The 15006-nt window shown below is 49.1% G+C and overlaps 1 protein-coding gene across 1 annotated transcript in view; it reads right to left on the bottom strand.

Moving 5' to 3' along the window:
- Positions 1-517: 517 nt before the first annotated feature.
- LOC117592156 (cyclic nucleotide-gated cation channel beta-3) overlaps positions 518-15006 on the bottom strand; it is a 52090-nt gene continuing 37601 nt past the window's right edge. Inside the window, exons 3-12 of the mRNA XM_034285728.1 lie at positions 13795-14185; positions 12639-13690; positions 4734-4885; positions 4528-4669; positions 4315-4452; positions 2371-2538; positions 1834-2113; positions 1618-1763; positions 1204-1545; positions 518-902 (exon numbers count right to left, since the gene is read on the bottom strand). Of these exons, the coding sequence (XP_034141619.1) occupies positions 1235-1545; positions 1618-1763; positions 1834-2113; positions 2371-2538; positions 4315-4452; positions 4528-4669; positions 4734-4885; positions 12639-13690; positions 13795-14185 (2780 nt within the window). The 3' untranslated portion in view covers positions 518-902; positions 1204-1234. The remainder of the gene's footprint in view (positions 903-1203; positions 1546-1617; positions 1764-1833; positions 2114-2370; positions 2539-4314; positions 4453-4527; positions 4670-4733; positions 4886-12638; positions 13691-13794; positions 14186-15006) is intronic.

Genomic DNA, 15006 nt, shown 5'->3' with positions numbered 1-15006 from the left:
TGTGGTGTTTTGCTCTGGCAGTTCTTTTCCAATAGTACAAATATTTTTGAAATATTCACTTAGTTGTCTCCATAAATTGTTTATGCATTATTTTCAATTATAAAGTAAATCGTTTCCCATATACACATCTAGTTAGTTTATAGTTTTCTTCTTTTTCTTTTATGAATTTATGAATTAGCAAATATTACAATAGATTTATTTACGGTATATATTAGATTTAGAGTTATTTCATTTTGTTTACACTCACGAGTTAAAGTAATCTTTTAGTTAATTGTTAGATGATCTATTCCTTGGGTCTCCCATCTAGCGATAATAAATCTAGTTAAGCCCTGGAGCAAAAGTATTTACAATGGGAGGAGCTTCGGTACCCGTTTCGGTTTGTCTAGTTTATCCTTTAAAAACAGGCGAAAAGTCTAGGCCTAATGATGTCTTCTATATTTGTATAAATCTCAATACGAGTATATTTCTGTTTGGTTTTTAGCATGGAAAAAGTGTAAGTGTAAGTGTAAGTTTTTTGGGGCAACGAGTTATGGGGCTGCGAAAAGTTATTTTCGGAATATCTAGTAAAGCTTTTCCGATATCTTAAATTACAATACGATCTGCAGATCTCCCTTCTTTGGGTTGGTTTTCTTAGACTACGTTTGATCTCTTTGTGTGGCAACGCCACTTCACTCGTATGTACACTCGGCATCGTCCTTCTGTGGTGTTTGGTTTTTGTTTAAGGCAGTGCCATTATTTTTGTTTGTGTTGTGAGTTGTCGCTTCTTTCGTAAAAGATTTTAATTGAACATCTTGGGTGATGTATGCCGCTATCCTACAAAGAGCTGCTCTTGTTGTGGGTCTGTGTCCCAACTTCAATCCTGGCTGGCTCCTGGGGCTCCTGCTGTGTGGCTGCTGCTGCTCCTGGTTATGGTTTGGGGGGTTTTCTGGTTAGTTAAACAATTCTTCATAGATACAGAAACACGAAGAGAGTGATGGCGAAACACACACACACACACACACACACACATAACAGAGAGATAGAGAGAGAAAGAGAGAGAGAGAGAGATACTAATGCTGTATGAGGAATGATGGCGATTCTCACAGCCATTCTGCTCCGCTCACTCCACGCCATTTTGCTGTTGCTGATTGATGTTTTTGCGGTTGTCGAATGATCGATGATGATCATGGAGGAGTCATGAGTTACATGATATGTACACCATACCGATCGGCTGATGGGGCAGCGCGCTCCCGTGTTATATGATACTCTCTCGATTCCGTTCCAGCTCCTCCGTCTCGTTCTCTGGATCCACGCTGGACGTGGACGATACGCCACAGATCTGCATCTCGATCTCGGCCAATCGATTCTCCAGATCCCACTGCTGTTGCGAGAGTTTTGTGTTCAGCGCCTGATTCTCCGACTCCACCGTGTGCAGTCGTTCCCTCAGTCGCTTGATCTCGTCCTCGAGCACCTCGTGGGAGCCCAGTAGCGGCGTTGTGCCTCCACCAGCAGCTCCCACGCCCGCGCCATAGCACTCCAGCTGCGAGCTCGAGTCGCAGATGTGACCTGTGGAAGATTCGGCACAGATTGATGATGACTTATGCAGGCTTATGCCGTGTCGTGATTTCATGGCCTTACCCGAGTGGCTGGGCTGCGACTGGGGTCGTATCGAGTGATGTGAGGCGGCCCGACTGCGCGGACGCTCCTCGGACCCATGGGCACTGGGGCTGACCGATCTGGGTGAGTCTGTGGCACGCACCAGACGGTCCGCATAGCTGCGTGGGCTTCAGGGGGGCGGGGAGGAAGAGAGAAAATAAGTGAAAGTAAGAGTGGAAGGATGTGGGAGAGGCTCACCTGTACCCATGCTGCTGCTGCTGCTGCTGCTGCTGCTGCTGCGTCGAAGACTGCTGCTGGTGCTGATGTAACGGCGGCTGCTGGTGCTGCTGCTGCTGATGATGCTGCTGCTGCTGCTGATGTGTCAGATGATGTTGCAGCAGCGAGGATAAGGGTACTGGTGCTGGTGGCGTTGCTGCCGGCGGCAGCCACATGTCCTCGAGCGAGGTGCGGCCACAGCTCTCGACCAGACCGGGCGTCGACTGGCACCGGCCCATGGCAACTACATTAAAGTATTTGACTGTGTTTTTATAACCGAAATGTTCATCCAGCAAGCGGAAGGAAACGAAAGCGAAAACGAAATGGAAACGGAAAGGAAAGATGGAACGGAGAGGCAAAAACAATCGAATCGTGTTATTTTCTGGGGGCAATCGTGTTCGTATCTTTGAATTTTCGAGTGGTGTTTGTTCGGGGTGTATGGGATTGAGGAGTGGCTGAGGCAAAGAGCCCTGGGATGAGGGTAAATAAGTGGGTAGACGAGTAAGTGGCCTGGCCTACCTTTCTCTAGTGGCGCCTTCTTGTATTTCTCCAAGCGCTTGACGGCTATCGACTCCAGACGTACACGCGCCGCCGGATACTCCTTCAGCACGTCCCACATGTCCTTCTTGCTCAGCACGAACAGGTCGCTGTAGCCCACCGACCGTACGCTGGCTGTGCGTCTGTTGCCTGTTTCAGTTTTTTTAACCGGGAGAGTTGGCAAAGGCAAATGTTTGCCAACGCAGAGAGAGAGAGGGAAAAGTTTAATGGTCTTTGCAAGCGTAGAATTTCCATGACGCGCTGTCAGTGTGTGTCTGTCGTTCGATTCTGCCTGTTGGCAGGCAGCAAGACATTAAAATTGCATGCCACATGGAGCAAGTGGCTGGAGATGGGCAGTTTTGGGGGAGAGTAGGCTAGAACCAGGCAATATTTGATCTATGGAGTTTGTTTTGATTAAAATCTAAGGGTAGATGTGTGTGTATCCACCCTCCCCCTAGTGCCCGTGCCCCATTTGCCCTGCCCAACACAAGCAGAATCGAATTTGTGAACTTATTTGGCTCGTGTCAATGGGGTCGTATACTTAATTTCAATTACACAAAATCTCAAATGCAAGTACGTGTGGAGAAAAACGTTTAAATTACGGCCAGGCAAAGCAATACAACAACATCAACATGGACTCAGAAGACAATCAGAGAGAGGGCGAGATAGGGAGAGACTTATATAGAGACAGAGATAGAGACATAAATATAGGTTAGAGATGCTAATGGAGGGAGCTAGCGTGATAAATTAAATTCAAGTTTAATATTTAGCCCCCCCCACCCCCCCCAGGCAAATGTTCCGCCCAATTGAGTGCCCCGAATAGTGCTTAAATCATGCAGCAACACAAAAGAACTTTCAACAATTCGATTTGTAGTCTCTAATTGCTGCAGGTGTGTGTGTGTGTGTCTGTCGAAAGGAGAGGGTGAAGCAGTGACTGTGTCAGCAGTGGAATAACTTTCCGGAGCAAGTTTAATTATTGTCTGAGGAATTAAGTTTGGAGAGAGAGAGAGCCGAAACTCAATTAGTTTGGCAGGGAAGCAGCTTTGACTTTTGTGACGGTTTCAAGTATGCAAAAGATATCTTCCACTTGCAGTGGCAGTGGCAGTTGCATAACGCACACACACACACACAGACAGACACACACTACTGTTAATTATGACAATGTGTGGTGTGGGGGGGTTCACCTTTCTGTGGCCTGCAGCCATTTGTGTGTTCACACTTCAGTGTGCCAGCTGTCGGCCCCGACAATTACATTGTACATCAAAATTAAAGCGGCATTAAGCTCAGCAAAATTGGTTATTTGTGCATGAACAAACCGCAATTGCTGCGGCCATTTTGATGGCTCACATTTACGTGTTAAAAAAAGCGCTGAAGAAATTCAAAATAAAAATATTCACGTGTGAGCGCATGCAGGTGCAATAATTTCATTTGACATTCATTAATTTTGCAACCACTGTGTGTGTGTGTGTGTCCGTAGCGTTCAGCGTAATATACTTTTTGGCTTAAAACTAAGGGAATAGTTAACAAAAAATATTCACACAATTTACGAACTAATAAAAACAAATTAAAAGCCATTTTTCGAAACACAGGGATTGAGGGAAATGTTTTAAAGTGCTGCTCAAAGTGAGCTTCTGGAGGATGGAGGCAGTTGTAGTTGGCAGGTAAATAATTACTCGTATCTCTGGCAGGGCTAACACTTAGACAAATACATTCCACACATAGAATTGCATATATTTATTATTTAGATATATATTTGCGAGACATAAACAGAGAGAGTGTCTGTGGCTGTGGTTGTGTCTGTTTTGTGCTGATAGTTACTACGGATGTTTGGGGGAGTTTGATTGGTTGGTTGATTTGTTGTAGTTACACGTTATCGTTATTGTTCCGCCTGTCGCACTAAAACGGGATATTTACCAAGTTCTTTACCTGCTGTGCCCATATTGAGTATACTAATCTCGCCGAAATAGGAACCAGCCTTCAATGAGGCCATCACCGTCTTTCCATTGTCGGCGACCACCTGCAAACGTCCACGATTCACAATGTACATCTCCTTGCCCACCTCGCCTGCGATTAGAGAGTGGAGAAAGGTACATGTAAGGTACATACATATGTACATTTATGGAAGTTAAAGACTCTAACCCTTCCTGCAGATGTAGTCGCCGGGCGAGAAGAGCACCGGCCGCAGTCGCAGCACCAACTCGCAGAGGAAACCGGCTTCGGTATTTTGGAATATCTCAACCCGCTTAAGTGTATCTAAATGGACGTTAATTGCTATTTCAGCCTGCAAAGAAACGGTGGCACATTTGGGTTAATATTATGCACAAAATTCCTGTTCTTGCACTTGCCTTTAATTTATCAGGAAGACAGGAAACGGCGCGCTCCTCGTCCGAGCACTTTTGTGTGAGCCACAGGTAATCGAACCATTTGATGACCTTCACCTGCAAATGATTAGGCACACGTCGCATCCGCATGTACGTCTTGACGCCGTCCAACTTGGCTAGAGGGGCGAAGGAAATGTATCAGATTTTTTGTACACATTTGGGTTTTATTTTGTATTTGCTGAGGATTCATTCTCGCTGGATATTGATACGCGACTGGCATACAAATTGTGTGTGGGGGCAGTAGTGGCTCCAGCTAAATGCTTCCCCATTATGCATAACTTTGCTTCGGTCTGCCGTGGCCCTTGGTAGATGGGATTTACTCTTCTCTAATCGGTCAATCAAGCTCTGGTCCGCATAAATTTCGTGATGCTGCTAGCTCTGGCAGCGTGCACTTAATATTGATTGGAGGCTAGCCATCCTGCTCGATGTGGCTAGCACGTGCAGATGGATTGATTGGTCAGAGATTGGTCCTCCGATCTACGTTGTTGCGGCATTCCGTGTGAACGAGCCAACTTAAAGAGCATCCAGTCTGTTCTGTTTGAGCAGTATTGATGATGGAGAGAGAGCAGTAACTGGCTTTTGTTTCTAGTTTCCGCTCAGCACTAACCCCTCCCTACCACCCCATTCCCGTGTGGCTTTGCCAGCTGCTAGTCATCGGAGTCGATAAGAGGAAATTAAATCTCTTGGCTCGTCAGTGCCAACAAATATTGACACAATTTGTCGGCGGTTGCCCCAAAGGGGGAGTGGCAGTGGCAGTGGCAGTGGCAGGTAGAAGCGGACGAAGTTAGTGCCTGCGTCTTTTGTGTTTGTTCGTGCAAACATTTGAAAACCAACTGACAAACAGGCAAACCAAACAGATTGAATACAAATAAATACCCAGTAACCAGGCTGATGTCTCTCCTCTCCTGCGAAAGGGGCGGCTGCTGGGTGGGCCAATCACATCATCTATAATGCAATCATTCCTACACCCAACCCCCCCCCCTGCCCATCACGGCACATTCAATTCCAGTTGGTCATTTGTCATTTCCCCAATTGTCCCCAACTCGAATTTCCTACGAAAATGAAAGCAAGCAGAAATCCCAACAGAGACAATTTCCACTTTACTTTAAATGCCATTTTATTATGAAGAAGAATTCTCTTCCTGTCTCTCCATGTGGCAAATTTATTTTTTCATTTCCATTTCCATGCTCGACGCTCAGAAATAGTTATTCTTTTTCCGTTCCCCTCTATGAGCAAAGTGAAAGATTATTGAATGGCAGTGCCGTCTGCCCCTCCCTTGCCTCTTGCTAGCCATTACACAAATCGGATATGGATAACGTTATCCATTGGCAATGGGCGCCCACACACACGTACACGAACCGCACAGCACAGCTCCTCCTCGCCTACCTCCTCCTGCCCCTCCTGCCCAGTGTTGCATTGATACCGAGAGAGCCGAGAGAGCCGTGCTAAATTACAGCAATTTTTTGTACAGCGGAACAGCTTGAATGCAGCATTCAATAGCTCATGTTGCCCGCTCCTGCCTCTGCCCTTGCCACAGGGCACGTTCTCGTTGACGCTGCTGGATTTTATTCCTGGTTTTGTTTTTGTAACAATTGAAAATCAATCTAAATATTAATTGCATATTCCATGGCAGACGGCAAAAACAAACACGAGAATGGAGAGAACGGGAGAGAGTGGAGAGTGGCAGCGTGGAGAGTGAAGAGTGGAGAGTGGAGAATTTCCGTGTCATTTCTTGGGGTTTTTGTTTGTGTACTCTTCCGGGTCCCTGGGTGTTGGTTGTTTTTGGAGCTTGCAACGGTAATTGCGGTTTTGCCTTCGATGGAGTTTGTCTCGCTCTCTCGCTCGCTCTCTACCTTTGGCTTTGTCTTTGGCTCATGCATACATATACATATGTACATATGTACATATGTATATATGTATTTATATGTATACATCTTCTGCCTGGCTTGCTCTTTGCTGTCTGACTGCTCCTGAATGTATCTTCCTTGCATTTTGAATGTTTTTTCGAAATTACTCAAGCTTTAATTCCTACTCCTGCTCTGTGGCTGAACAGAGCTTATCCTGTTCCGTTTCAGCTTCGTTTGCTGCTTGCTGCTTGCTGCTGCTACCCCTCTGCTTCTCCTACCTCCCCGCTCTCGTTTCCATTTCGTTGCATCTTGCGAGCAAATTTAATTTGCCATTTTTTGCCCTCAGGTCACGTGGCTGCTGCCAGGCAGCAGTTGTCGTCGTTGAGGACCAAGTATGGTCCTGGTCTATGGCAAACTGCATTTGGCTTCAACATTTTGCTTATTTCTTATTTATTTTTCATTTCATGCTCTGCTTCCCCTGCCTTTGCCCACAGCGAACTATGATCTGCTGCTCCGCTGACTGAGTCACCTTCACGAGCAGAGGAGAAAGTCACCAGAGAAACTTGCAACGAACTGCAACCAATAATTACATTTGACTCAACTTTTGTCTCCACGCGGAGGGGGAACTTTGGCCAATTGCCACCGAGGGATCAACTCGGTCCAAGGAGAACAATTGTGGCTCCTGCGAGCAAAAGTTCCCTGCCATTGTCTGGCACAAACTGCAGCAAGTTTCTCAGTGTGTTGGGCCACAAACAAACAGTAAATATGCGTGACAAAAAGTTCCAAGATCTATTCATAAAGCACAGCCGCAGCATGCAGCATGCACCGGAAAAAGCAGAGGAAAAACCTCGGGCTTTGAATAGGAATGTGTGAGTGGGAGTGGGAGGAGCCATGTGAATATTGCAAACTAACTGGAAACCACTTAACACTGGGTGATGGCTGATGGCTGATGGCTGATGTGTTATGGCAAAGCAGGAAGTCGTCTGGCCCCTGGGGGTGAACAAAAGGAAGACAAGGAGTGACAAGGAATTGAGGGAATCGCCCGCGAATATCAGCAGCTGCTGCTGCTGCCTGTTGGATTCCATTTCTGATTTCTGTCCTGCTTAATTATGCATTTACCGCGGCGGTGGCGGTGGCGGTGGCGGTGGCAGTGGCAGCTGCTGTGGCGTCCTCGGTGGCACCTGAAGAGGCAGCGCCAAACAATGGCCGCGAAGTGCTGGATGGATTTATTCGGGCGGCAACTAAAAATAAATGCAAAATCCAGCGCCGTGCCAGCAATAACAATGCGCATGCCAGCTGCATCATCAACGACACGAAGGCAGAAAGCAGAAGGCAGGAGGCAATGGCAGTTTCCAGCACAAATCCTTGGCATATTCGCTATTCAAGGATAATGGAAAGCTGTGGCCCTTAAAGAGCAGCAGCATCAGCAAGAGGGAGCAGCAGGAGGAGCATTCTACAACAAGAATAACCCAGTGGCGGCGTGTTCTAAAAATACGACAGCAGCAAGTTGGTGTACATGCAGGGCTTAATGGGCAGAAGCGGCGGACAACCAGCGGCGATTGCGTCTACGATATTGATTGGAATCCGCAAAACACGCACACACAAACACACAAACACACAGACAGCACACACACACACACATACAGTCTCATGCATGGTTACAGCTGGAGGGCATGACCAGAAGCAAACACAGCGACACAGAGCCAGAGCCAGAGCCACAGCCACAGCCTCCTGCTCCTCCGTTGGACATTGCTGTGGCAAGCAAAAGCAAACAGCGAAACGAACAACAAACACAAACCAAGCTCAACCAACACACACAGACACGCGCAGCAAGGGCTGGCAACTTAAAGTGGATAATGGACGTCGCCTGGCCCCAACACTGGGGGCTCGGGGCCGGGGCTCGGGGCTTGGATGTCCGCCTGCTCGACTTTGAGTTGGCCAACATGAAGAAGGGACGAGGTAAAAGCAGCCAGGAGTAAGTCGCACAAGGAGACACCCTGGAAGACACGCTGGAGGAGACCCTGCAGGACACCGTCGAATGGCTAAGCTATTAGCCAGGCAAATCTCCATTCGAGCCAAGTGTAAGCGCGAACAATGGCAGGACTCGTGCACTGCCTTCGATGCCACACCAAAATGTTTGGCAACGCGTTCTTGACTCAGTTCGTTTGCCTCGCATTCTATTTTTAGTGGCAACCTCGCCAGAGAGGGAGCGAGCGAGCGAGCGAGCGATTGTGCGGCAGCTGCCACAACAGGGACGAGGGCCCCACAGCAAACGGCAACACTTTGTCCGTTATAGTATTACTTGCACGTTGCACGTTTAGCAAGTCAAAAATAGCTGGGCAAAGGCACTACAAATCTCATCCTGCCACCACCAGGGTGCACTTCTCTCCATCAGCAGCAGCGGCAGCGGCAGCGGCAGCTTCATCTCCGCCAGCGTTTTGCTGCATCTTTTTGTGACTGTGTGTGTCTCTGTCTGTGTGTTGGCTTAAATTGAGCGCGTAAATTGTTTTAATTGCGAGGTCAAAAGCCAAGCCCCAGCCAGGGCAGCAGGCCAGCCATGAGGCGTGGAGGGACGTAAATTGCAAATGAAAACTGAACGCTGACCAGTTGGCTCTATAAATAAGTCCAAAGACTATAATAAACCCAGCAGCTGCTGGGAGGAGAGTCTTCAAAGAGTAGAGGAAAAGCCCAAAGTAGAAGGAAATCGAATTGGGTGTCGAAACTGTGCCAGAGGCAGAATGTGGTTCAAAGTGAAATAAATATTTAAATATGAATACCCAAATATCCACAGCTGCAATAAGTAAGTAAACAAATGAGGGAAAATATGCTGCAGCAAAATCAGATGCCAACAAAAAAGTGTGTCCGCCGCACACATCAATCAGACAGAAATGCGATGACGGACGGACGGACGGACGGACGGACGGACGGACGGACGGACAGCCCTGCTGATGGCTGATGGCTGATGGCTGATGACTGACGGTTGCCGGGTGACGGGGAGGGGGTGCACAAAATTCCATGGCAACTATTTACAATAACAATTACATAATGGAGCCCCTGGACAGTGGGACAGACAGCATGATGGAGCGGATGAATTTACCTAATTTTAAATGCCAGTTTTTGAAATGTTTTTCATTTTGGATTCTTGCCAAAACATGCCTGGCAGTGTGGCCCGTGTTTCAGGTCCTTCTATGCCACAATTGTGTGTGTGTGTGTGTGTGTGTGTGTGTTTGTGTGTGTGTGTGCTTGTCGATTATCGCTGGCAAAACTTTTGCCGCTTGTCGGGCGTTAACAAGCCACAGAGGGGGAGAGCGGAGTGCGGAGCCAAGAGCCATGCGTTTAACCAAGCGTAAATGTAACAGTGTGTGTGTGTGTGTGTGTGTGTGTGGGGGGGGGAGTGTGGATGTTTAGGGTGGTGGCTGCCACTCAACGCTCATGTGTGTGTGTGTGTGTGTGCAACATTGTTGCAAAATGATTTTGTATAAAAAAGAAACCATCAATAACTCAAATATAATGACAGTTTTCCACTTGTTGTTGCCTGCCGCGTCCCTCCTCCTGCCCGCCTCCTTCCTCTCCTTTCCTAATCTGCGACTTCCTTTACACCTCACACTGCTACCTCTCCCCCCACTGGCATACAGCCCCAAGCCAAGCTAAATGGATGAATAACTTAAGGCAGCTGCTTCAGCCACTCCTTCCTGTGGGTCTGTTGCTGCTGCTGCTGCTGCTTGTGTGATGTTATGTAATGTAATAACGTCAATCAAATTTAAAAAGGCAGACCAACTATTTGAAAATCAATTTTCATGCCTCTGCCCCCACCCCCCCCAAGCCCAAGCAGAAGCAGGAAACAGGAAAGGAAAGAGCCGGAGCCAGAGTCTACTTCAAGTTGGATCCTGGTTGCATCAGCATGATGGGCCGGACCCGGACTAAGCCATGACTAGCAGGCGGATGGCAGCGTGAGTAGCGCCTTTTGCTTGGTTTAAGTTTAAACTTTGGAGATACGCAAAACAAAGTGAAATGTAACTCATTAATCATTCGTTATGCGACTCCAATCAGAGGCATAAATCAGACAAACTCCCCAAAAGCAAACTTTTCCACTTTGCAGCCTGGCTCTAAATCCTCGACAAGTCATTGGATTTTATTAGGGTTTTATTATTTTACCTTTGCTTCGGCAGAGTGTTGCATCGACAGATATTCATTCAATTTGATTTCTTTTCTTTATTGGCAGCCACTCCACAACTATTGGCCATCATCATTCTCGTCATCATTTATGTACCTTCTCCTCCTCCTGCGCCCACTGTGGCTGTCCGCTCAGCGCAAACCGCTGAATTGACAAATTGATGGATGGTTCAACGAAACGTTGCATGCTTCCTACAATCACCCATCACCCATCATCATCACCATCATCATCATCTTCATCCTCGTCGCAGGATGCATTAAGTTTGCGGCAAAAGTTGGCCAAATGTAACAACAATTGCTGCCTCAGCTAGTCCCAAGTGTTTTATTAGGACCAAGCCACAGTTGAGTGAAGTTTGAGTTGAGTTTGAGTTGATTGAGTCGGATTATGTGTCCTGTCCATGCTTTTTGCTCCACCTTCACATCATTTCGCTTGAATACATTGCAGTTCTTGTGGCCAGAAGAGAGTCCATCAAAGTCTATGAGCAGCTTCTGCTGTGTGCTGTGTGGGGTGGGCAACCAATCACTTATTCACCACGCACTGACAGACAAGCGTTAGAAAGGGATGGGCGACGTCTTGCCTGTGGTGAAGTTGTCACCTTCTACCTTCTGCCTGCACATTTCAGTCTTGTGGTCAATCGCAGACAAATTTGTTTTAAATGCGCAATTTGTCGCAATAAAATATTGAAAATATGCAACAAAACCAAAAGAAAAAAGTGGTGAAAAAAGAGACAGAGAGAGAGAGAGCAGGCAGCAGGGAGCATAAAGCCAGAAATTAATTCCACAGCACGTTTCGACCATTAAGCCGCCAAGAGCTTTGCTTGCTGACTTTCTCATGGACATGGGACACACACACACACACACACAAACACACACACACATGGAAAAGTGTTGTATAAACAGGCGAGAATGCCAGTTGGCGGCTGCAGCTAACATGGAGAGAGAGAGAGAGAGCAAGAGAGAGAGAGAGCAAGAGACAGACCTACTGCCAGTTAGGTGCCACGCCCACTGGCATCAATTGCGCTTTGTTTGCCCCAATTCCTGGCGTTGCCCTCTCTCTCTCTCTCCCTCTCCCTCCCCGCACTGGCATCCCTTTTGTGTGTCTCATTGTCGCCCCGTGGAGTGGCTTTAATATTTTCCAGCTGACGTTGCCTCTTAATGAAAGCAAAAGAAAAGCAAAGCAAAGCAGGCAGCTCCACCCACTGCCACGCCCACTGGCACTCCTCCTGCTCAGTTCTTTCTGGCCACAGCATCCTCCCTCCCCTCCGTTTGCTCAGCCTCTGGCTCTGGCCTCTCTGTTGGCATTTTCCACTTAGCTGACTTGGATTGCTCTTGCATTTCGTCCAGTTACTTATGGCCCCTGCCGAGTAAACGAGTTCATTTAGCTAATGGCCGCACGCCCAACTGCGCCTACAAGAGGATGCCTCAAGCTGGAGTACTGCTCCAGTCCAGTCCACTCCTGTCCCTTCCCCATTGCTGACTGGACTTTGCCACAATGAACAGGGACATAACATTGCTCTGGCAGCAGCCAACAGCCAACAGCCAACAGCCAGCAGTGCCAACAAATTTCAATATTTTGCATACAATTTTTGCTAAAGAATTGAAGAGTCTTCCTCCACCCACGCAACAAGTTCTGGACCAGAGCATATTTTGAAGCTTTTGGAATTTATGAAATTGTTTTCTGTGTGAGAGAGATGCCCCCCTCTTTTGTGCCCAACGATTAGCTTTGCTGTTTGGCATGTTTGGAATTCAGGTCAGGCCAAGTAGTCCAGCGAGCAAAATATATCGATGGAATTTCCACTTTAATTTAATTTATAGGAAAGTAATGCCAGAAGCAGGGCTCGAAACTCACCTTGAAACTCCTTGCGTGCGGCACTGACGGACGTCACAATGTTTGCCACATGTCCGAGGACCGTGGCGAACAGCATCAGGCCAAAGAGCAGCTGCAATATCACAAAAACATATTCGCCCTTGGAGCGCGGCTTGGGCAGGTCCCCGATGGTCGTGAGGGCCAGAGTGCACCAGTAGTAGCTCTGCAGATATTGCTTGACGACGTCCGCAGACTCGGAGTCGTGGTAGACCCAGTTGCGGGAACCAAATCCGTTGTTCTTGTGTATGATGTGGTAGAGGCAGCCGTTCCAGTGGAATATCACAAGCAGATAGTGGATGAGGGCCGTGGAGCGGAAGAGATTCGGGTAGTTGGTGTGCCGCTCGGTGCGGTCCATGAAGGCCCAGAAGCGGTAGATCTTGACGAGGCGAAAGCTGCGCAGGATGGAGTTGAAGCCGATGGACAGGTAGAGGAAGTCCAGGGGCAGCAGGCACAGGCAGTCGATGTAGAAGATCGTCGAGTTCATGTAGTGGGTGCGCAGCTTGAGGGCGTCCGTCTGGAGCACCCCGTCCTCCAGGTAGCCGGTGCGGAAGTGAAAGAAAATGTCAATCAGATAGAGGAAGTCCGACAGATAGTCCAGACAGAACCAGATGGCAATCGTCCTGCGATTGATCTCCTGGAAGGCGAAGCGGTAGATTATCACCCAGAAGTTGTACAGGAAGGCCATGGACACGACCATGGACCAGTAGTAGCACAGCCGCCCCGCCGGATCGAACACAAAGTGCAGCTTACGGGCAGCCGTCGCCGCTCTAATCCGCTGCGAGGCGGTGCGGTGTGGCTTCTTGTGATGCGGCTGGCCGCCGTGTGGCCCACCACTGCCGGGGCCTCCCCCTCCATGGTGTCCGCCATGATGCGAGTGTCCGCCGTGTCCGCCCTGTCCGTCCCCGGCGCCCTGTGCGGCTGCTGCATGTGAGTGCATGTGATGCGATGCCGAATGCTGCAGCTGATAGCGATGCGGTGCAGCGGGTGCAACATTATGTTGCGACTGCTGATGCTGCGACCGTGAGCGAGGATAACTGTGGACAGAGAAGATAAAGAGAATAAAGCTCGAACGGAGGGGGGGGGGGGGGGGGGGGGGGGGGGGGGGGATCCTTCTATCTGTATCTCTGTGTTTGCTTACCGATCTGTGCCGTTGCAGTAGTTGCCGCCGTATTGATTGTGTCCACCCATGGCCATGGGTAGATTGGTGTTGCCACCGCTGGCCAGCGTGTTATCCTGTGAGCCACGTCCTCCGTGTGTCGATCGATTCCAGGTGCCGGTGCCACTGAGTAGCGGCTGATCGCCGCTGGTTGTTGTTTTCAGTCGGCCGCGCGACTTGTGGCAGCCGCCGCGTTGCTTGCTGTTGTGCAGTAGATCCATTTCGGAGGCAGTGCTTACGGTGGCCATCTGCGAGTTGCTGGCCCTCGAGTTGTGGCATGGTGTGGCCAGGCTGTCGTGCGACGTGAAGAAACCTTGTTGCGAGACGCTCTGGCCGAATTTCGGCTGGGACATGCCAAACTTTGGTCCTAAATCTACAAGGGGAAAGGTGGAAGATTGGATTAATAATCAAGAAAGCGCAGCAAGAGCGAGAGAGAGATCTACAAAGGAGAGGGACAGAGGGACAGAGGGACAGAGGGGCAGAGGGATAGAGGGGCACGGGGCTGCGAGCCTTACCGAGAAAGCTCTGGCGATCGATTGAGAAGCGTCGCAGGCTGCCCAAATCGATGAATTGCTCATCGTTGGCCATTGTGGGCGTAATTGAGAGTTCGGTTGTGTGTATGGCAGGAGCACCACTAGCTCCACCAGGACCAATATTGATACCACCACCATGGGACACACCACCACCACCGCTGGGCGATGTGCCACCCACTGTCAGATTCGTGCAGGTTGTGGCCCCGCCCGCACTGCCGCCCAAATATGCCGCATTGCTGGCGTAGAAGCTGCCATCCAGCTCGGCCATCTGCTGCTCGTAGGCGGTCAGCGGATTGATGGAGCGCGAACTGTGATCCCGATACAGTGGCCGGGGCGAGGGCATCAGCGAGGGATTCAGCAATCCATTGAGGGAGAGACGCGGCTGCATGATTTCCGGGAAGCTCGCTCTCGGCGCTAATCTATGAGAAGTTGCTCCACTTCCACTTGAAGTTCCTTTGTTGCTGTTGCTGTTGCTGCTGCTCTGACGTGTTGCTATTGCTGTGGCTCTGGGGCATGGGGCAGCAGCCTGTGGCCGGGCATTGGCCCATCGTTCATCATCATCGAGTTGCAGGTGGCGGCCACTGTCATTGTCATCTGTCGCTTCACCATCGATGGCCGCGTCACGCCTCAGGCTGGGCGTGGCCCTTGCCTTGGACTTGCA

The sequence above is a fragment of the Drosophila guanche genome, unplaced genomic scaffold (genome assembly GCF_900245975.1).
Source record: "Drosophila guanche unplaced genomic scaffold, DGUA_6, whole genome shotgun sequence".
In the NCBI taxonomy this organism is placed as follows: Eukaryota; Metazoa; Arthropoda; class Insecta; order Diptera; family Drosophilidae; genus Drosophila; species Drosophila guanche.
Note: the sequence above shows the minus strand (reverse complement) of the source record. Positions and strands in the feature narration are given on the sequence as shown.